Source organism: Triticum aestivum, chromosome 7D (assembly GCF_018294505.1).
Source record: "Triticum aestivum cultivar Chinese Spring chromosome 7D, IWGSC CS RefSeq v2.1, whole genome shotgun sequence".
Classification (NCBI taxonomy): Eukaryota; Viridiplantae; Streptophyta; class Magnoliopsida; order Poales; family Poaceae; genus Triticum; species Triticum aestivum.
In genome coordinates, this window is record NC_057814.1 from 579,949,075 (window position 1) to 579,972,164 (window position 23,090).

At 44.1% G+C, this 23,090-nt stretch overlaps 1 protein-coding gene and 1 pseudogene across 1 annotated transcript; both read left to right on the forward strand.

Moving 5' to 3' along the window:
- LOC123171337 (sinapine esterase-like) overlaps positions 1 to 8,762 on the forward strand; it is a 29,946-nt pseudogene extending 21,184 nt beyond the window's left edge.
- Positions 8,763 to 10,107: 1,345 nt separating this feature from the next.
- On the forward strand, positions 10,108 to 12,246 carry LOC123170291 (uncharacterized). The gene is made up of 3 exons (XM_044588123.1): positions 10,108 to 11,767; positions 11,861 to 11,920; positions 12,006 to 12,246. The coding sequence occupies exons 1-3, from the start codon at positions 11,639 to 11,641 to the stop codon at positions 12,141 to 12,143; spliced, it is 327 nt and encodes a 108-aa protein (XP_044444058.1). The 5' UTR covers positions 10,108 to 11,638; the 3' UTR covers positions 12,144 to 12,246.
- Positions 12,247 to 23,090: the final 10,844 nt, after the last annotated feature.

The following is a 23,090-nucleotide window of genomic DNA, read 5'->3' on the forward strand; positions in this document are numbered from 1 at the left end:
GGTGACTGCTCATTCTCTCTTGTTCTGCTGCTGCTACACATATATACTGCTACAAGAAAAATCCCACACACACATACGTGAGGAGAGGGAGATTTGGAGGAGTTCAGCAAGAAGGTGAGATTCATGGTTCTCTCCTAATCCTTATGCTTCTCTGATTGGTGCTCTTCCCTATGCTTGCTCAATCTTTGCTCTTGGTTTGATCATATTGACATGAGCCAAGTAGCTTCTCCCCATATGATGATTCTTGATTTGGTCACATTGACACAGATTATGAATTATTTTTCACGTTGCCCAATTTTTGCTCTTGGCTTGGTCATATTGACATGAGTCAAGTAGCTTTTTGCTTGATATGATGGTTCTTGATTTGGTCATATTGACACAGATCTAGAACTTTTTCTTCAAGTAGCATGATCCTTGCTTTTTCCTCCATATGATGGTTCTTGATTTGGTCATATTAACACAGATCTCGGATTTTTCTCCAAGTGACATGATTCTTGCTCTTGGCTTGGTCATATTGACACATCCCAAGTAGCCTTCATCCTCCACATATTTTTTATAATTTGCTCTTGGCATGGTCATGTTGACACATGTCAAGTAGCACTCTCACAAGTAATATTCTCTATAAATTCAATACTTTGTTCTTGCCATGGTCATGTTGACACATGTCAAGAGGTATTCTCACAAATTTGATAGTTTGTTCTTGCCATGGTCATGTTGACACATTTCAAGAAATACAAGTTGCATGAAAATTGCCTCTGGTTTTGGTCATATTGACACAAATCAAGGTATGTATTCCCTTATGTAGAGTGAAGACTTTGTTCTCAATGGAATCACGGCAAGGTATGATTCGGGGAAAATCAACACAAAAAATGATGAACAAATAAACTGCATATAAAAAAATATTGCAAAACAATAGGTGCTCGTCAAAAGACACCATACTTAGTCGCATGTTCTATGATCACATGCGTGCATGATATGCTAAAATTGAGTCATGTGACACAAATTAACCTTGTTCGTACCTGGGTATAGAGAAACTAATATTCCCACTTCATGATGCATAAACAAAATGCCGCCCAAATCGTAAATGGTATTATATTAACGAAATGTCTCTAAAATAGACTAAATGAGTGCACTATATAAAAATGCATCGGCCCCAAATAATGCTAGCCGACATCATCGACAAATAATTAGATATTGGCAAATCTAGTGTATGCGCATGCAAAGTAAAATGGACACATCGTACCTAGTTAATTCTAGGTTAATTGGTGTACATCCATCCAACTAAAATAAATTGTATGGTCCCTTCATATGGACATACATTATAAAAAAAAATGACCAGAGTCATAATCTGAGTCTGATTGCACTCGAAATAACGTAGCGCACTTGCATATGCCACCGAAACAAATTGAATATTATTTTTTATCTGCTCCATATATGCACATACTCAAAAAAGGTCGCATCTAGCTTATCTTCGCATAAGATGAAAGTTAGATCATGCCTCCCCCATACGGCTTGCAAATATTAAGAAAACATAGATGTCATCTACTCATAAAACAAAGAGTACTACAACTGTTAGTACTAATGTATTTTGCATACACAGGACATGCGCATGCATGATTTTATGCCCCATACGCATGCATCATGATGTTTGAAGGCTCATTTAACAGATTGGTTAACCATTAAAATGATTTTCTCATACAAAGTAAAGAAAATAAATCAAAGTCTATATACCAGTTAATCAGCATGGAAAAGTAACTGAAGTCATTCAAGCATGCGCAATGTACTGCCAATATCAGTGCGAATCAAATAAAAGCAAAATATAAGTGAAAGTCATCGCGTATGATAACATCAACAAAGTCCAAAGCTCCCCCGAGCATGCCGGCATCGACGACAGCGAGGAGGAAGATTTTTCTTTTATCATTTTTGTAATGGTCGTATGTTGTAATCCCATTTAGTAGAAATGTTGGAATTCTTAATCAGGGGTTTTCTCTTCGGAGATGTAATTAACAGATCTTTTATGTAAATGTAAGAGCTCTGGAAATAATGTACCTGCAATGTTTGATCCTATTTTTATTGTATGCATCTACGCATTTAAATTATTAACTCTGTATCAATGACGTGGACGCGTGTTTCATGCCCGCCATTTTCCCGTCATCAATATTAATATGGTATATTACTTACCTGCCGAGTTTCGTGCTATAGGTGAAGAAGGGGAAGTAGCCCAGCTGGATTTTGGTCCTAAGAATGCTATCTTCGAGAAGCCAAAAGAACCGGTGGAACACTTGAAGCCGTTGTACTCAAAGGTCATATTAACGGATCACCGGTTGCTAGGATGCTCGTTGATGGTGGTGTCGTGGTAAATCTTATGCCCTACTCAGTCTTTAAGAAGTTGGGGTGAGATGATGATGCATTGATGAAGACCAATATGGTACTTAATGGATTTGAGGGAAAAGAAAAAACAGAGCCCAAAGGTGTGATGTGCATGGAATTCACCGTGGGAAGTAAAACTTTGGCCACCACATTCTTCATCGTCGAGGTGCAAGGTAACTATAGTGTTATATTAGGCCGCAATTGGGTTCATGCTAACCAATATGTTCCATCTACCATGCATCAATTCTTAATACAATGGGTTGATGATGGGGTAGAAGTCATTCACGCGGATAATTCGGCTTGTGTTGCTTTGGCCGATGCATCGGTGGATTGGAATCATCCCGATGTTACTTGCTTAACAGGGCGTGACCCTCGGAGTTTGATTTCCTTAGTGCTACGAGGAACGGGTTCATTCTCATCTCTTTAAAGCCGATTGGTGGTAATCGGTTCCAAGGTATGATGTAAACAAGAAGTTAAAATCAATGGCCGATATAGAATTATCGCCCTAAGCATAAACATGGCCGATATAGAAATTATCGCCCTAAGCACATAAAATGGCCGATGGAGTGTTGACATCGTCCTTAGAAAAAGCATCGTGCAAGTTATTTTTCGGCACACAAGTTTGCCGAAAAACAGGGGGGCATGTGTTCACACCAGATTTTAGCACGACCAAAAACTTAATTAAGATGGCTTCAAATGGAGAAGTGCTCAAAGTAAGAAAGTTCCGTATCGTCAAAAGGAGAAACTTTGATGTTTGGGCCATCACCATCCGATCTCATCTCGAAGGCTGAAGTTGTGTTCGAAATACCGAGATTTTGTATTCAGAACACTATTCGGCTGATTACGCCCCCAAGACTGCCTCGTATGGAAAAATGATCTATACGGATTGTCTTCATCTCGTCAAAACAATCGATTTCATTAAAAAAATCATTCCAATCCGAGTTCGTATGCAAAAGGTAGAGCCATTAGAATGCAGCTCTCTCACGAGGCAGAAAATGGCGCGCCCCACCAGACACCATGTCTTATGGGTCGCGCGAATAATAGCCTGTTTTGCACGGGCGATTTGACTGTCAATATGACCTCTGATCAAAAAACGTTCAACATGAAAGTTGTTCGCCTCGTCGAAACGGTCAAGATTGATTTTGGACTCGTTTTCATCCAGGGTCGTTTACTACCACAAAAAGGACCCGCAAGGTGCGTCCAGTTTAAACCGAACAGTTTTGGAATGTTCAGATAAACCAATCCGAATTTGACTAGGGTTTTGGACATGAATCCAAGCCTTTTTCTTGCACGGGAAGTCTAGCCGCCTCTTATATACCTAAGGGGTGATGGCCGATTGAACAACAACACACAATCACAAAACCCATCTACTTTTTACCCTAGTTTTACATCTCCCCTTGTTCTTTCTCTCTCGTTCTTCGTTCGTTCTTCGTATTGAAGGGAAGCGATCCTCGAGGCTCTAGGGGTGGGTGAACCGACCTAGGGAAGCCCATAGCCGCCGTGCGTCCAGACGGGGTCCCTCCCGGGCGCGTGGGGTTTCGGGTCATAAAAAGCGCCCGCCGGATTGCTTGTGTACCGCTCTTCCGGACGGGTCTCCTTCGACGTGAGCTGCGGTGCATCACCCTCGGCGTTGGAGGTACACGGTGACGTGTTCGTGTGCGAACAACGGACTTCTCTCTAAAAAGCTCTAAAGTATCCATTCACAACCAAGATGTCATTGTCTGTATTTGGATCTTGAGGAGAAGCGGGTTTGGGCACCATCTCTATTTATTCAAGAGGTTGTTTTTCAATACGAAGAAACGTGACATCTGAGGATACTGAATCTCACGGTTCAGTTTCTCAACCAAATGTGATCGCGAAACTAATAATAATGGAAATCTAGACACTAATGAGGATCCCCAACAAGATAATGATCATCAAAATAATGATGGTCCACCACCTCCTCCTCCTGTGGGAAGACCGCGGTGTTAAAGGAAGAAAGCCATGTAAGATGATTATGTCACTTAAATGAGTGAGGATATAAATGATAAAGGAAAGGTGTAGGATCCAACCTCTTACAAGGAAGCCATTAGAAGTGAAAATTCGTCCAAATGGTTGGTTTCCATGGAAGATGAGTTGAAAACTATGGGATCAAATGACATTTGGGACTTAGTAATAATTCCCGTTGGAGCAAAGAAAGAAGGTTCCAAGTGGGTCTACAAAACCAAGTATGATTCCAGAGGGAATGTCGAAAGGTTCAAAACAAGGATTGTGACAAAAGGGTTCGCATAGAGAGAAGAAGTTGACTATAATGAAACCTTGTCTCATGTGTCAACCAAAGATTCATTCAGAATAGTCATGGCATTAGTATCTCATTACGACCTAGAACTGTGGCAAATGGATATTAAGAACGACATTTCTAAATGGTGGCCTGAACGAAGATGTTTACATGACTCACCTGAAAGGCTTTATTGTGGAAGAAAAGGAACATTTATTTCTAAACTTTACTAGTGGCGGCTGGTCATTTTGCCCACCACTTCTGTCCACAAAGCAGTAGCCGCGGACCTTGTGTACCTACCACGACTACTTTTCCAAAATACCATTGGCGGGTACCTGGCCACACCGCCACTAAATTCAGCCCACCTATAAGTCTTTTTCCTAGTAGTGAACTTGCCGATCACATCTCTATGTATCTCTTATTCATCTTTCGATGGGCGTGCTTCGAGCTCAAGGACTCTCTTCCGAGGAACGTCAAGACAACCAAGTGATCTTGCTGTGAGGTCTCACCTTCACCCTCGTCACACCTCTCAAATCGTTCGTTCCTGTGTTAGCACGGCACACCTTGAAGTGATACGTGTTTCCGACAGCGCTACATTTGGAAGAGCACTAACTACTTGATATTTTATTGTGAGAGATATCATCCACATAAAAATGACTAACACACACTGAAAAGGGTGCATAAAGGGATAAACATCACAGGCAATTCAAAATAGCATGATATGGCATATCCCCTTCAATCGGAGAAGTCCTCTTCGTCTTCGCGAACTTTCAACCTAAAGCATAGACATGGCAGTAGAAAACGCTGCCTTGGCAGCAGTTTTATCAAAACCAGATAAACACTGCCTTGTTAGCAGTTTTGTCAAAAACATAATTTCTGAGAAACTGTTACTGCGGCAACCTGAAATAGCTGATGTGGCAGCAGTTTCGAAAATCATTGCCGCGACAGCAACTTCTTTAGCTTTCTTCTCCGTCTTCGTGTGCACCCTCCTGCGTGGGGGTCTAATGCGTCCATTTTGCATCATGTTTTTATGTTCATATTTATTGCATGATAGACTAATATTTCACATTATGGTACAATACTTATGCCTTTTCTCTCTTATTTTACAAGATTTACATGAAGAGGGAGAATGCCGGCAGCCGGAATTCTGGACCGGAAATGAGCAAATCTGAGACACCTATTCTGCACAACTCCAAATGTCCTAGAGCTTTATGGAGAATTGTTTTGGAATATATATAAAATATTGGGCGAAGAAACTAAAGAAGGGGACCCACCAGGTGGCCACAAGCCTGGGGGACACGCCCTACCCCCCAGGACGCACCCCCTGAGCTTGTGGGCCCCTTGGCCAGCCTCCGCTGTCCATCTTCTGCTATATGAGAGGTTTCGACCTATAAAAAAATCAGAACAAAGCTTTCGGGACGAAGCGCCGCTGACTCGAGGCAGAACCTGGGAAGAAGCAATCTAGGTCTCCGGCGGAGCTATTCTGCCGAGGAAACTTCCCTCCAGGAGGGGGAAATCGAAGCCATCGTCATCACCAATGATCCTCTCATCGAGGGAGGGTCAATCTTCATCAACATCTTCCCCTGCACCATATCCACTCAAACCCTAGTTCATCTCTTGTATTCAATCTTTGCCTCAGAACCTCAGATTGGTACATGTGGGTTGCTAGTAGTGTTGATTACTCCTTCTAGTTGATGCTAGTTGGTTTATTTGTTGGAAGATCAATCTCAACATCCAAGGTGCTCAGGGAATTTATTCCCAAGCACAAGAAGATTTGATCAAGCCCTTTTCCTTGGAATAAATTAAAAGTGTGGTGTTTTCCATGGAAAAAAATAAAAGTCCAGGACCAGATGGTTTTGCCATTGAATTTTATCAAAAAAACTGGGAGATGGTCAAATGTGATCTAAACGCTATATTAGATGATTTCCACACTGGAAGAGTTGACCTAGCTAGCCTTAACTATGGGATCATTACCTTGGTCCCTAAGACCAAAGAAGCTAAACAGATCCAAAAATTTAGAGCTATTTTTCTTCTGAATGTGAGTTTTAAAATCATAACTAAAGTCTTGATCAATAGACTTAGTAAGGTGGTTAACCCCATAATTTCCCCCATCCAAACTGCCTATGTCAAAGGAAGATACATTATGGAGGGGGTAGTTATTTTACTTGAAGCTTTGAATTCTATACATAATAAAAAACAAAATGCTATGCTATTCAAGGTTGACTTTGAAAAAGCATATGATAAAATTAAATGGCCTTTTGTCCATAAGATGCTGAAACTCAAACACTTCCCTGACAAGTGGTGTGATTGGGTTATGCACACCATGAGAGGGGGTCATGTGGGTGTGAAAGTTAATGATAGTGTGGGACCTTTTTTCAAAACATTTAAAGGGCTCACGCAAGGGGATTCCCTTTCTCCACTGCTTTTTGATTTAGCTGTAGATGCCCTAGCCATAATAATGAATAAAGCCAGGACTGAAGGATATATAAAAGGGGTACTCACTGATGTCCATGAAAATGGGGTGAACATGCTGCAATATGCTGATGATGCTATATTTCTAATATAAGACGATGAAGAATCTGCTAGAAATCAAATCATCCTGACAGCTTTTGAGCAGATGTCTGGTCTGACAATAAACTTCCACAAAAGTGATATATATCTATTTGGGGATGCAAAAAATAAAAGTGATATCTATCAAGAGATATTCACATGTGCCCTGGGTGAAATGCCTCTGAAATATCTTGGCTTACCTGTACTAGTAAAAGAATCAGAAACATCATGTGGAAAAATGTGTCTGGTAAAATTGAAAAAACATGTGCTTGCTGGCAGGGCAGATTACTCAATATTGCTGGCAGAGTTACACTGGTACAATCTTGCCTTATTAACATACCTATCTATATGATGTCCTTTTATCTTCTCCCTGCTGCAGTAAAGAAAAAGGTAGACTTCGACAGGGCTAGGTTGGTGTGGCAAGCTGAAGAAGATAGAAAAGAAATACCACCTGGTCAAATGGAAGACATGTTGTCTTCCAAAACAACAAGGGGGCCTAGGAGTTACTAATTTGGAACTCTTTAATATTGCCCTTCTGGCCAAGTGGTTATGGAAACTAGAGGAGGAAGATGGGCTCTGGCAAGGTATAATTAGAGCTAAACATATCAAGGACAAATGTTTGTCTGGGGTAGAACACAAAAATGGGGACTCCCAGTTCTGGTCTAGTCTTCTCAAAAATTAGGAATGTTTACCCCCATATTAAGAAAAAACTTGGTGATGGTAGAAATACCAGATTTTGGGAAGACTGGTGGGTAGATGACAAACCTTTGAAAGAGGCCTACCCTTCTCTATACTTCATTAGCAATGATCAAAACATTTCTGACAAGGAAGCCATTGACAAGGATGGGACCTCTTCTCTTTTAGAAGAGCTCTGTTACTGAAGAACTATGGAATAGTTTAAAAAAGAGATGTGAAGAGATCTTGATGTATGGAGGGAGAGACAAACCTATGTGGATGCTATCTGCTAATAGGAAATTTTCTGTAAAGTCTCTCTACCTCCATATCATCAAAACGGATGTGGGGTTCCCGCAAAAAATCCTGTGGAAAGCAAAACTACCAGCGAAAATTAAATTTTTCCTATTGCTGCTAAAAAAAGAGTATCCTAACCAGAGACAATCTATTAAATAGAGGATGGAAAGGGGACAAACAGTGTGTCCTGTGTGGGAAAGAGGAGAACATTGATCACCTCTTCTTCTCTTGTTCGGTCGCTAGGCTCATTTGGAATTTAGTTGGCTGTGCTTTTGATCTAAAGCAGGTCCCGGGAGATCTGAATGATTGCTTTGGGAACAGGCTTAACAAATTTAAAAAGAATGATAAAAAGTTGGTGTTGATTGGCACTTCTGCCTTACTTTGGGTAATTTGGATTTGCAGAAATGACATTATTTTTGGCAGGAAAAGTGTTAATGACCCAATAGGGATAATCAAAAGAATGTGTAACTCGATTACTGACTGCGCTGTTTTGCAGAGAAACGACCCAGAGGAAAAAATGTTGATGCTGGGAGCAAGACTCATCGAGCAGGTGGCAAGTGAGATTTACAGGGCTTCACAAGGGTGGCGATTTGGTGTGCCGCGGCTACAGATGTGATGGTGTGCGCCTCCCGGGAAGGAATCTCCTATCTAGACGTTTATTTTAAATGTTTTTGTAATTTTGCACATGACATGAAGAGGGTTTCGTAGATACTACCTCTGTAATTTAATGTAAGACGTTTTTGCAGTTCAAATTGCAGACACAAGTCATGTTTAACAGGCTTTCTCGCTCTATATAGATGTATAAATCTTGGCGTGGAATTTGCATCCGGTATATGTAGGACAAAATACGATTGATCAGATTGAAGTATGATCTTGCCATGTTATAAAATGAGAAAGAACTCCATCATTCGAAAGGCACAAGGGTAATTGCAATTATTTTCGTTTGACCACTTCGATTTGAACTAGGCTGACTTCATGAACTTGCCCTCTTCAGACAACGCAGTTCCAAATACTACGATAGCCGCACCGGCAAGCAATGAGCCGAAGCTAGAAACATTGTTAACTTCTGTGCATACATGGCATTTCGAATTCAATAATCAAATTACCAGAATCACTCACGAGCAATGATGAAACAGCTGTAAAATATGACATGAGCTTGAGAGAGAGAGAGAGAGAGAGAGAGAGAGAGAGAGATCGGTGCTGACTTCACATGGTACAACTTGTTCATGTATTGAGAGATCGGCACCAGGGAAAATGGATACAACTTGGGAACATGGTTGAAAGAAAACCCGCAAAAAAAAAACATGGTGGAAAGCAACCCCACAAAAAAAACATGGTTGAGAGCAAAAACAGGGAATTTTGAGGATTTGGGGATTTTGAGTACTTCAAAAAAAATGTTTGGGGGATTTGAGCACATCAAAGAAAAAATGTACTTCTTTTATAAGTAATAGTTTGTCCGGACACTATGAAACTTGATAAGATTATGACACTCATCAGACACTATAATAGTTTTTTTTTGGCGAGAGAAATTTCCAATCTATTCATCAATCATGGCAGTACAGAGAACTCTAGACGTAATAAAAATTACAACCGGATCCATGGATCACCTAGCGACGACTACAATCATTGGAGCGAATAGTTGTGGTAGCATTGCAGGAAGAAATTAAACACTTGGCTTGGTTTGCTGCATACAGCAAATCCAAAGCATAAATTTTATTTTTGAAACTAGGTAAAAAAAAACGGTTTTGCTATTTGTCAGTCGAGTGTTTTGCAATTGGCTTTCATTCAAATTTGTGTCTGTTCGATCACGCATTGAGATTCGCGCTGGCAGTTGTCGTTTTGGGTCTGTTTTTCTTATCGGGCGCCCGATTCGTTTCAGTCCAGCCCGTTTTTCCGCCGCCCGTCGGGTGTGGTTTTCTTTTTCCTTTTTTCTTTTGAAATTTCTCTGCGTCTTTCCCTTCCCCATTTCTCATTCGGGCAGTACTGTTCGAATCGGCAGAGACAGGGAGCGAGCGAGAGGGAGAGCACTTGAGCGGCGGAGAAGAGGAGGCGATTTCATTGTGTTCATGTCGTTCCGGAGAAGCCCCTCGCTGGAGCTTGATTTTCTCTTTGATTCCCAGTTGCCTCGGTTGCTTGTTCTTGTCCCCCTCCCCCTGTGTGATTTCGGATGTTTCTACCCCTGTAGCTTCCAGATCTAGCTCTATTTTTGCTTGGTTTCGTGGTGTGTGTAGGTTGCTAGGTGTTGTTGTGGATTTTGTTAGCTCTTGTAGATGCAATTGTTGGTTCTGCTTCGGGGGATGTGTAGATTCCGCTGATACCCCCTCTGCTCTTTTTGTAGATGTATGAATTGGTCTGTTGTGCTGGGTTGTGGTTCCGCTGTTAGGTTTTAGGTTTCCATGTTTTGATCCCATCGGCTGTAGGCGCTGGTAGATGTCATCAGAGGGTTGTTTTTGTGGTTAGGGTTCGGTGATTTCTGCTGAATAGGTAGGCTATGTATTTGTTTCGGCTAGTTGGTTCATGGCAGTTCTACTCCAACCCTTCTGATTTTCATTGTAGTTGTTTGTATTTTGGTAGTATTAATTGTTCCCCTGTATTAGGATTTTTTTCAGTGCTTATTCCCATATGAGATTTTTGCAGAGTGAGAAGTGTAGTCCCAGGGGTAATCCCATGTATTTCTCTGTGCTATCATTGTAATTCCTGCTTATTTACTTTGTAATTTCATGCGTAGTAGCACTGTAATTTGTTCTGACTTCTAGTGTTAGATTTTGCAGTGTTGCACATCCAGTGTAGCCTTCTTAATCTGCAAATAGCAGGTATATGCCCAGTATGTCCCAGATATTCATTGTAATATGCCCCAGAGTTTCTCTGTAAATTTGAACTTCTTTTACACTGTAATTTGCCCAAGATTTACGTTCTAATCCCGTAGATGTATACTGTAAAATGCCCCAGATTTACTATGTATATTTCAGCTTATTTTACTCTGTAATTTGACTGAGATTTACACTGTAATCCCCTAGATTTTATAGTGTAATATGCCCTAGATTTTCTGTGTATTTTTTGAGCTACTTTTACTCTGTAATTTGACCAAGATTTACACTATAATCCCCTAGATTTGCACTGTAATACGTCCCAGATATTACACTGTAATTTGACCGGGATTTACACTGGAATTCGCCTCATATTTACTATGTAATTTGACCGAGTTTTACACTGTAATTGTCCAGATTGCACTGTAATATGTCCCAGATATTACACTGTAATTTAACCAGAATTTGGCTCAGATTTACTCTGTAATTTGTCTGAGATTTACACTGTAATTCCCCAGTTTTTCCACTGTAATTTGACTGTAACTTTCAGCTGCATTACTCTGTAATTTTGTTTCATTCTCCGCAACTTTTGAGCTACATTCTTGTGCCATATTCATGTGTTCAGAGCTAGCTCTCGGATATGTATCTCATTAGTTTTTTATGATTTGTTTTGCTTTTTAGTCTAATGGGTAGGCTACGGAAAGACTCTTACCAGGACGGTCCATTGGCATCATCTATTGAGAGTGCAGTTTCTTTAAATGATCCATTTGTGCCTAATGACTTCGTGGACGATGGTTCTAATGCTATGTCATTGGTAGTTATTTCTTTCTTCTTCTCTAGTTTTTGTTTTCTTCTTTCTTCTCTCTTTAGTTTGTTTAATTAGGGTATGTTGACTTATTTTTTTCAGGAACTTTCTAGTGATGATGGAGGCTTTGACAAAGCTCTATTCAAGTTCTATATGAATCATGTGTGTGCTTTTTTTTCTTGAAGTAGTTGATTATATTTTTGATGATATTTCTTTGGATTGACCCTTGTCTTTTTTGTTTCTTCAGAAAGTGAAATCATTGAAGAGGAAATTATTGTGTGCTGGAAGAAGGAATGCTGTCAGTTCCCCTTGTTATACTAAGCTCTCGCATGGCTTTAGTTTGTCCTTCTCTTTAATGTTGCATTGCAGTTTTCCAGTGCTGTAGTTCTGTATTTAGGTCATAATTAATCTTGTTTCCTTCTGTATCCTATTGTTTGTTTGCACATCTCATGGAATTTCAGTGGTTTTCCTCTACAATTTAACTGTAATTATCAGAGTATTTCCTCCTCTAGTTTTTTGTATTATATCTGTGCTCAGGAAGTCATAGAGCTGGGTCTGCCGTAATGTATGTACTGTATTGTAGTTATGATTTCTTCGCGCTTTGCTTTTGCTAGTTCCATCTTGTACATAACTAGGTCTTTTACCTTGTATATAATGTCAGATTATAGAAGCGCAGTAAATGAAAATGTTTCCTGCAATAGATTGTCAACTTTTCATTATTATGTACATAGCATTTTTCTTCAAGTTTCTGAGATCATTATCTGATATTTCTATCTCACATTTAGAATGAGTTCTTGTGAATTATGAGTAGACCCTCTTCAGTTATTGTTCTTTGCTTGCATCCCATCTGCAATTTTGAAAAAGTAAATGTCAATAATAGCAAAAATATGAACAACAATCTCTTTTATGATTAATAGTAAATTATGAACAACCAACTCTTGTGATATTGTCAGTACATGTTCCTCCAAAGTGCTTACTGTAATTTACCAGAATGCCCTGAATTGCTTCTGACTAATTTATCTGTTCTTAGATTGTATTTTGCTTTACTTATTTTATAGCAATTCATGTGTATTTAGACTGTAAATTTTCCTTGTGAAGCACTGTAATTCATGTGTACCTTCACTGTACTTTACTTTCAGAGTAATTCCTTAGATTGTATAGTGTAATTCCAGAGCTTTAGTAACTATAAATCCTTGGTGATCGCACTGTATTTTCCTGTGATTATTCATTATTGTCATTCCTTGGTGTTTGCACTGCAATTTCCACTGATTTATTCAGTAAATTATCTCTAATGTGTCTGAAATGTTGTCTTTGTGCCTACTTCATTGTTATCATTCCTACAATGTGCCTTTTCAGTTTCATTTCACTGTAATATCTTCCAGTTTTACAGTGTAATTTACTGCATAGTCACTGTAAAGCTTGCAGGTATTACAGTGGAATACCTAAGTTTTTTAGGGAGTTACACTGTAAATACCCCATTTTTACATTGTACATACTGTTGGTATTTACAGTGGAATTCCTCTGATTTTTTCACTGTATATCCTCAGTTGCCTTACCATGTAATATCCCACATTTACCATCCATGCTTTATCTCTAATTTCCAGGTTTTCTGACAATGTAAATTGCAGCTACATTACACTGTAATGCAGCACATATTTTCATGTGTACTTACCGTATGCCCTTATTTTCATGTGTATTTACAATGCTTTTTTAATTTTTTATTTACCCTGATATAAATAAATTTCAGTGTTGCTTTCAGTCTGTTAGAACCAGATGGTTCCATTTTTTTCACTAGATTCTTTGATGTTTTCTGCGGACAAGTTCATGTAAAAAGTGTCTGTACATCAGAAGGGTGAGCAAAAGAGTAAGAATTCCTGGCGTGAGCAGAAGGAGACGAGTTCATGTAAAAGGTATCCAGTAGTTTAAGCAACCGGGTCATAATTTTTAGCCCGACCCGTTTTGTTGGTGTTACAAACGTACAATTGTCGACTCTGTTTGGACATACACCTGTCATCTGCTTATTTGTCAGGAAATTTGAATGTAACCCAATTGAAAATCAGTCAAATGTCAAATAGACAGTCCCAAAAAAAATTGCCATTTTCGTTGGGCTAGGCTAGAAGGCCAAAAGCCACATACAAAATATCACTCTCGCGACATCACGCTACACAATGTTCATTGGCAAGGCACCCCATCCAAAGCATAATCGTTCACATATATAAATCCCAACTCCCAGCAAATTGCAAAGTGTCCAAGATCTTCTCTACGAAGATAGTAGAAACTACAATAATTAATTCTATCATGGATTAATCAGACACTAAGCTTAAGCACTTGCTATCGCGCTCCGTCACTTCGCTTCCTAGTGGCTTGCCCTCGGCCGACATTGGCCAGGTAGTTCATCGCCGCCGTGACGTGCAACCTCTCGCGTTGCCGGTGGCAACTCTTGCACACGAAATACACCACCACCTGCGCCACCAGCCCTGCCATCACCGCCGTCCACAGCGCCACCGCCATCACCAGCCCCGCGGCCACCCGGAGCCAGACGCCGAAGCCCATCCTGTTGTCCACCACGAGCGCCCCGAAGGCCAGTTGCACGGCCGCGACGCAACCGTCGAGCGTCCAGAGTACGGCGGCCGCGGCCCAGAACTTGCCAGCCAGTAGCTCGTCGCTCATGTGCATGCCGCGGAAGCCCCAGTCTTCCTCCAGCACCAACATCACGCAGGCGACGCGCCACACCGCGCCGATGTGCGCCGCTCCGGCGAGGTACGCGGTGGCGCCCAGCAGCAGCGCCACCCGCGGCAGCTGCACTCCGCTGTCCCCACCGGGGACACCGGCGGTGGGGAAGTGGTGGTGCGCGAGCCAGGCGACGGCGCCGAAGAGGGCGGTGTAGCCGAGGAGGAGGAGGAAGGCGTCGAAGCTGGTGGCCACGAGGCGCCAAGCGACCCTGGGCGCGGTTCGGATGAGGCGCGCGGCGCTGCGGGAGTCACCTCGGAAGACGGACACATAGTACCTGGCGAGGAACCCGGGGACGTCGCGGAGGTCGCGCGCGATTGAGCGGGTGTGGCGATCGTCGATGACGCCGTAGCGCGGGGCGACGGAGAAGACGCAGAAGGCGGCGGCGCCGAGCGAGCTGCAGGACGATGGCGATGAGACAAACGGCCTCTACGAAGAGGAAGGTTGCCCAGTTCGTGGTGATACGGAAGAGGCCGGCGCCGACGTCGGAGAAGAGGACGCGGGAGATGGCGACGTGGGCGAGTAAGGACAAGGAAAGCGTGATCACCATGCCGGCCATGAAGGTGAAACCCGGGGGGCGGGCGCGGATGACGCGGAGGGTCTCGCGGCAGATGCCGGCGAGCCCAAGAGCCCAGAGAGCTGCCTCCTCCCGGCCCCGCTCCATGGACCAGCTGCTGGTGAGGAACTGAGGATAGGAGAAGAGCTCAAGCAAAGGGAAAAGGGAAAAGGGACGGGGAGGGGCACTCGACTGACAGAAGAGGCACACGCGTATGTAAGAGGCGATACATATACACATTTGAACCAGAAAAGACTTCAGCTAGCTAGCTAAGTTTCAGTTCCCTGTTTAAGTAAATCTCAGTTAGCTAATACCTATATATGAGACCAATTAGTCAAACTTATTTTTAAGATGTGCAAATTTGGCTAATGCTACCCACAACTTTAGTTCATTGGTTATACATAAAACTAGCAAAAGAGCCCGTGCGTTGCAACGGGAGAAAAAACACAACACACACTCTTAACCGAACAACCATCACTCAAGACCACAGTAGGTCCATCTCCTTTATTTTAGTGACGCATCATATTTGTGTTGCCGCTTATCCTTTTTCTCACCCTCGCCGGCGGTGGCCTTAGTGTTCACACAAACCAAAACGTGTTAGAATGTGGTTAATCCTAAGACGCCTCTCTCTCCCTCTCTCGTGCCTCTCCCTCTCTCTCGCTTTCTCTCACACTCGCGATGAGAAATCTATTGTTTTCCCCTGCGACGTATTCAAAGGTATGCATGTGTAGTTCTCGATGTTTTCTTTTCCTTATATGATTATAGTGGGTGTTTATTTGCAATCCGGATCGCCGCCTGTATGAAAAAAATGGATCATGCGCTATAGTTATAGTTATAAGTTTGCTTCCAAAACAATATTTAAAAAATATTTAACAAGTAAAATTAACATCATATACAGATTTCACACATTTCTCTAATCAAATTTCATATATAACATATTAAAATCAGAGTTATTGGAAGCAAATTGTTGGTTATAGCAAAACCATGAATGAGTTGGTGGACACGTGATATAAAAAATGAATCATTTTGTTCTTGATAACATTATACATGAGAATTATATCATGAATGGTTTGTATATACACAAATGAACTGCCTCCTTGAAGACAATCAAGTTCTAAATTCTAACTGCGAAGTTATCACTTGGCTGCAATTTGGTCCCGGTTTAAGGTACGCTGGTCAGTCTAGACGATTTAAGAGAAAATGAGGGGTCCGATTAGGTCTTTTTTTGACCGGACACTGACCGGACCGGGCATGCGTTTCGAACGTTTAGGGACGAAATAGGGTCCGGCTGTAGTTCTCTTATCTAACTCTAATGGAGCTTCTCGGTCCTTGGGATCCCTTCTCCTGTTAAAAACAATCTTGTGTGTCACTTGGTGTGGGTACGGGTGCTAGTGCTATGGAGAGGAGAGAGGTCGTATGTTGGAAAGAAAATGATTGGACTAGGAGAGATGAGGTAGCGGTGCGTGGGACCCCCAGTCTGCTGGATTAGATCAATTCCCCATCGAGAGACCTGCAAACAGCTACACAGCGCAACCCCCTTCTCTCCCAGATCCCACCGCTCCTGAGCGCTTCCTCGCGCCCTCGTCCACGAAGAAGCAGGCAGCCTCCCAGGCGCTCCTCTCCCGCAGCTCGAACCCGAGTGGGTCGAGCCAGCCACCCCCGCTGGCGATCTGCAGCAACAGCAGCAGGGTCCCCGCCGGTGAGCCCACGCTTCTCCCTCCCAGTTCTAGCACCGGTCTCATCTCTCTCCTCACCCTCTCTCTTCTCTGTCGAACAGGAGAACTCAGAACAACAACAATGGCGCCGCAACCATAGAGCTTATAACTGCCACCGTCACGCTCGCGTCCAGTCGCCGGAACCTGCGCACCGACGCCTGCCGTTGCAACCCAGCATGCCCGCGTCATCAGTATCTCCGGCACTGGCCTCGACCGCCTCCCTCTCTTCGAGAACCCCGATGATTCGGACTGCCCAGAAGCCTCCGTCACCTGCCCGCTTCATCCTCGAGTTCCTCCTCTGCCGTCGTCCGATCTGGCCCGCCTAGTCGCTTTCCTGTGCTCCAGATCCGGCCAGCAGCCTCGCACCTCCGACCCCTCCTCCTTTGCCGTCGTCCGCTCTGGCTCGCTCCGGATCCGGCCAGCAGGCTCGCGCCACTGCCCCCTCCTCTGCCGTCGTCCAATCTGGCCCGTCCAGTCGCCGTCCTGTGCTAAAGACACAGGGTCCTATTTGTAAAACTGAAACGTTTTTTATCCACTTAAAGAAGGACGGCGGGTTTAATTCCTAAAAAGCACAGGGACCTTTATCTAGAAACGCCGCGACGGTGAACCCGAAAAAACTCAAATCGTGCTTTATTATTATTAAAAAATAGGGAAAAGATTACGATCAGTTCATTTCTTTTATCTTTTAAACAAACATCAGAGTTCCTTTTTGGGGGGTGCCGGACTAAGATTATATGCAGATTTGAACAAAAACAAACAATTTGTGTACACTATAAAAACATGCACCAATTTATCCATTTTGTGCACCACTCACGTAGCCATATTTTAGCACCAAAATTTACAAGTCTACCTTGTTATAGAGCCGAGCATATAAAAGATAGGGACCGGCTATTAGTCAGTTGTTGTTGTTGTTTTAGATCAGTTAATTTCCTCTTCTCACCCTGTTGCCGATCGTCTCCATTTTTCACCCATACTCTCCCACCACCAGTGGTTGGTGGCACTTCGCGCCATCTCTCCCGTCGCTCCTGGCCCCTCTGAACCCCTTTTTCTCGTGCACTGTGCACCCCTCCACCCTACACCCCCCCAACCCCTCACCCACCCATCACAGACACACTTCTCCACCGGTGTCGCCACGACGTCCCCTATGATCGAGTCGGTGTTAACCAGAATCAATTGATCGTATATTCACTTTCAGGCAACTTAGAGCATCTCCAACCGATTTTCTATAATTTAGAGGAGCAAACGGCCTAATATCCATTAAACATATTTGCTCATCTAAAAAGGTGTCATTTCTAACCGAACCCCTAAACGTAACTCCTTAACAGAACTGAACACAAATTCAGTGCAAATTTGATTCAAACTACTTCATCAAACTTGATTCAAACTCGATTCAACCAGTTGCATAAACCATTTTACATAATCGAAACAAAATTTAAACTAGAATGCATAAAGAAACTACTCGCTATCGCTCTCGTTCATCAACATCTCCCGGTCCGAGTCGGTCATGGGCATTGGGCCAGTGGGCTCGCCTGCTCCACCGCCACCACCCTAGCCTACTCCGTCTCCACCACCGTCGTCATTTCTGTCGTTGTCGGAGCCGGAGCCGGAGCTGGAGCAAAGGTCGATGCGGGCCACCGCCCCGGACTTGTACAACTCGTACAGCTGGCTCTCCTCCTCGACGTGCTCCAGATACAGGTGGCGAAGCTCCACCATGTACACCTCATTGCCTTGCTCCTCCCCGAGGCGCTCGAGGGCCTCCCAGCCTTCTCGAATCTCCCGTGCGGTGGCCACCCGGTGGGTCGATGGGCATCAACTGCGGCAGGCCGTCAGAGAAGTTGAGCTGCGCCGGCACGCCGTGGATGCTCACCGACATTATGTGGTACACCTACAACGCCTGCAATGCCGATTTGAGTGATCAAATCCAAAGCCTCTCTTAGATTTCGCGGTCGGTGACATCTGCGACCCACCTTCCCAACGCCTGCTGCCGCGTGCCGAGTTATTAATAACAAGTACAGAAACCAAAACAATCATCACACGGACGGTCACACTAGACAGGATGTGGATCTCCGGTCGGCGGCCATCCCACGCCACGACGCTTCCCCGCGTCGACGTCTGCGGGGGAGGGGGAAGTTTCGTACCACATCACACGGACAGTCATTCTGTCAATTGGCACGGCAAAGCCATCGTGTGGACGCTGACGCAGGTCATCAAGCACGGACACATGTGAGCGCCAGGACATTGCCGATCTTGGGCAAAGCCATCGCCCGACTCAGGCCATGGAATCGTTGCCGTTTGCGGCGAAAGCCACAACGCATGACAGAGACACCACCGCGCCCGTATGCTGAATCACTCGCAGGCCAAACAAAGAATGAAAGACACAGCACTTTGCTGCTCAAACCGCGGCCAATGGACCAGCAGCAGTAACTCGCCGGTGTAAACTGGCTTGCAACGAGGCGAGCCATCGCGACTCGCCTTGGTCTCGAGACCATCCGGCTCCGGCTGGACACAAGCTAGTCTGGAGAGTTAGTAGATGATAGATACTGACACGGCGACACCCACCCACATGGCTGTATGGCCGCCCTGCAGCGGTGGCCATCACAAAACGGAACCGACCGGCTTGTGATAGCGGACGTGGAGGGCCAGAGCTTAAGCAGTCCAGAAAATTCTGGCAGAACGAAGGGGAAAAGAATACACGCGATAAGCAGGGACATTCGGCGGCCAGTGCACCGCGCTCCTCGATCGGTGGTCGCCGCGCAACAGCGAGCGGACGCTCATTCCGCTCTCCCGTGAACCACCATTTCCGTAGGCCATCAAGCACGGGCACACATGTGACGCCGCGTGGCTCTCCCCGTCCCCGTAGGTAGGTTGCTGATCTCGGCAAAGGCCTCGGCTGGACCATTCCCCGGCTCAGGTTGCCGCTTGTGGCACACGACGGAGACACGACCGGCACGGCACGCATGTGATCACTCTGCCGAACAAGGGAGGCTCCATTAAACCACTCCTGCCATAGCATGATCTCATTGGATTGCATGTTAGTTTGTGACTCCCACTGGTAATCCCTCGAGAGCCTAACAACATCAGGTAGTTTGTCAGACATGGGCAATATGCAGATCACAGGCACAGCACTGTAAATGACAGAATTTGACACGAGTCATGCCTTGATGCAAAGGGCCAATAGCCTGTAGCCCTCAGCCAAATCCTTGCTATCTGTCCAAATGGTAAGCAGCCTTGACACACTGCATTCGTCGATCAAAAACCCATGGCTTGTAATTGACCGGGAACACTCAAATACCGCATCGCTCTGACCATCATCCGTGTACACTGGCATGAAATGACATAATTCACTGACACAACGCCCTGCTCATTCATACTCCAACGGACGTGCACTCCATATTTTAAGAGGACTTGCACTCCATATCTTGGACCTGCTTCGTCGCTTGGGCTTTCCGGACTGCTATAAGGATTGGATTGCTGCCCTTTTCTGCACCTCATCGTCACGCGTTCTTCTCAACGGTATTGCCGGGCCCCCGATCCTCCATGGTTGTGGACTTAGGCAGGGAGACCCTCTCTCTCCCTTGCTTTTCGTCATCGCAATCGACACGCTGCAGCAGATCCTCGATGTGCGACGAACCACAACCTCCTACACAAGCTTCGAGGGAGGGGATCGCATGTTCGGACCTCCCTCTATGCTGATGACGCGGCGATTTTCATCTCGCCCACGCGGGAGGACGTCCATAACCTTGCTGCCATCCTCAGATATTTCGGCAAGGTCACCGGGCTGTCAACCAACTTTCAAAAGAGCTCTGTAGTTGCTATTCGGTGTGGTCACATGAACCTGGATGACATTCTGGCCAGCGTTCCTGCTATGCGGACGTCCTTTCCGATGAAGTATCCGGGCCTTCCCCTTTCGATCTGGCAGCTCAAAAGGGTTGACTTTCAACTCCTTGAGGATAAAGTTGCGGCGAGGTTGCCCCCCTGGCAGGGGCGGAACATTACCACGATTGGGCGGGCGGCCTTGGTGAAATCGGTCCTGACCTCACAAGTTATCTACCACATCACCCCACTCACAGTCCCCCTGGTGTGCTGCAAAGCATCAACAAGATTGAGCGGGCATTTTTTTGATCACCTAGCGACACAACTACAGGAGCAAAATGCAAGGTCAATTGGGAGACACTCTGCCGCCCTACACAGCTCGGTGGGCTTGGCATACTCCACTTGGGGAAATTTGCGAGAGCTCTCAGGATGAGATGGCCCTGGATGGCATGGAAGGACCCGTCTAAGTTGTGGGTTGGCCTGGGCAACCCATGCTCCGAGGTGGATATGAACCTTTTCTACGCATCCACAGTCATCACCTTGTGCAGCGGAGGGAAGACACCTTTCTGGGAAGCGCCATGGTTAGGAGGGAAAAGGCCAAAGGATATTGCCCCACTCATTTTTGCGGCCTGCAAGCGAGAAAATGGTGCGTGAGGGAGGCCATGCGCGACAAGGCTTGGGTGCACAAGATTAACCCTTCTACCGACCTCACGGTGGGCACATTGTCCAGTTTGTTGACCTCTGGGTGTGGCTTCTAGGCATACAATTACAAATGGACGTGGACGACAACATCACTTGGAAATTTGAGGCAAATGGAGAATACTCGGCAGGATCTGCTTATAGGGCACAATTCTTGGGCTCCACCTCCACAGTCATGAACAAGACTATCTGGAAGGTTTGGGCGCCTCCCAAGGTCAAGTTCTTCTCATGGTTAGCCATCCAAAACAGGATATGGACTGCGGATAGGCTGAAGAAGAGGGGTCACTACTAGGAAAAGGCCTACTAGTGGCGCACTACTGGTGCGCCACTAGTACCACGCCACTAGTATTAAATACTAATGGCGCATAAGTATACCAGATACTAATGGCGCACCAGGGAGTGCGCCATTAGTATATCACATGGTGCGCCATTACTATCTGACTTAGTAACATAGAAGTGCGCCATTAGTAACAAATTTTTTTCAAATATTTTTTCAGAAATTTTTTTATAATTTTTTTCCAATTTTTTTTTCTTTTTTCTTAATCTCGGGTCACTATGGCTTAATCTTGGGTCAATATGCTTAATCTCAAGTCAAATCGCACTAAGTGGTCAAACTTCCCGGAAGGTCACCCATCCTCACACTACTCCAGGCCGAGCACGCTTAACTTCGCAGTTCTATCCAACCCCAGCACCACCTCACTTAACAACCACTTGTTGATATATCTATCATATCAATCTTATTAAACCTTGTTGATGTCTAGGACTTTGTTCATGTTCATGAGTATGCTGAAATTTTGAAAAATATTTCAAACTTCCCGGTCATATTACGTATCATTTTTTGAAAAAAAAATTCCAAAAAAAATTCAACAGCATTTTTTTCTGTTACTAGTGGCGCACCTAGCAAACGGTGCGCCACTAGTAAGTTTGAATTTTTTTAAATTTTTTTGCCTCTAGATCTTGAAAGCCCCGGAACTTTTTTTCTGTTAGGTTTTTGAGGATTTTGAAATTGTTTAACGGGGTTCCCCCAGTTAAATTCGGATATAACTTTTCGAGTAGATGATTTTTCACATAAAAAACTTTTTAATCCGAGTTCGTATGCAAAAGTTATGCCCATTTTACAAATTCCAGAGAGATTTTGCAAATAAAGTCGAAATTCATATTTGTAAATTTTCCCAACAACTAGACCACATATCACATGGGAAACTTATTTTCTTTTTTTTGACATTTCTATCATTTTCTTTTATTTTTTTTAAACTGAAAAGGCGGTCCGGGGGGTGCATTCGGTGAAATTTTTGGGTCAAGTTAGTAATGGCGCACCGTGGGAGTGGTGCGCCATTACTAGTTGAACTAGTAATGGCGCACCACTCCCACGGTGCGCCATTACTAGTTTTGAAAAAAAAAATTGAAAGAAATTGAAAATTTTTTATTAGTGGCGCACCGTGGATGTGGTGCGCCATTACTAGTTTTGAAAAAAAAATTGAAAAAAAATGAAAAAAAATTACTAGTGGCGCACCGTGGATGTGGTGCGCCATTACTAGTTTAACTAGTAATGACGCACTATCCCCTGGTGCGCCATTACTAGTTTTGGAAAAAAAATAAAAAAAATTGTTACTAGTGGCGCACCAACACATGGTGCGCCATTAGTATATAGTAGTGGCGCACCACATGTCTGGTGCGCCATTAGTGTCCATATCATCTATAACCCTTTTCCTAGTAGTGGGTTGGGAGAATTGTGGCCTATGCACCCTTTGCAGGAGGGCCAACGAGACATCCGGTCACCTCTTCTTTAAATGCCGGTTTACCCTGCGTATTTGGAGAA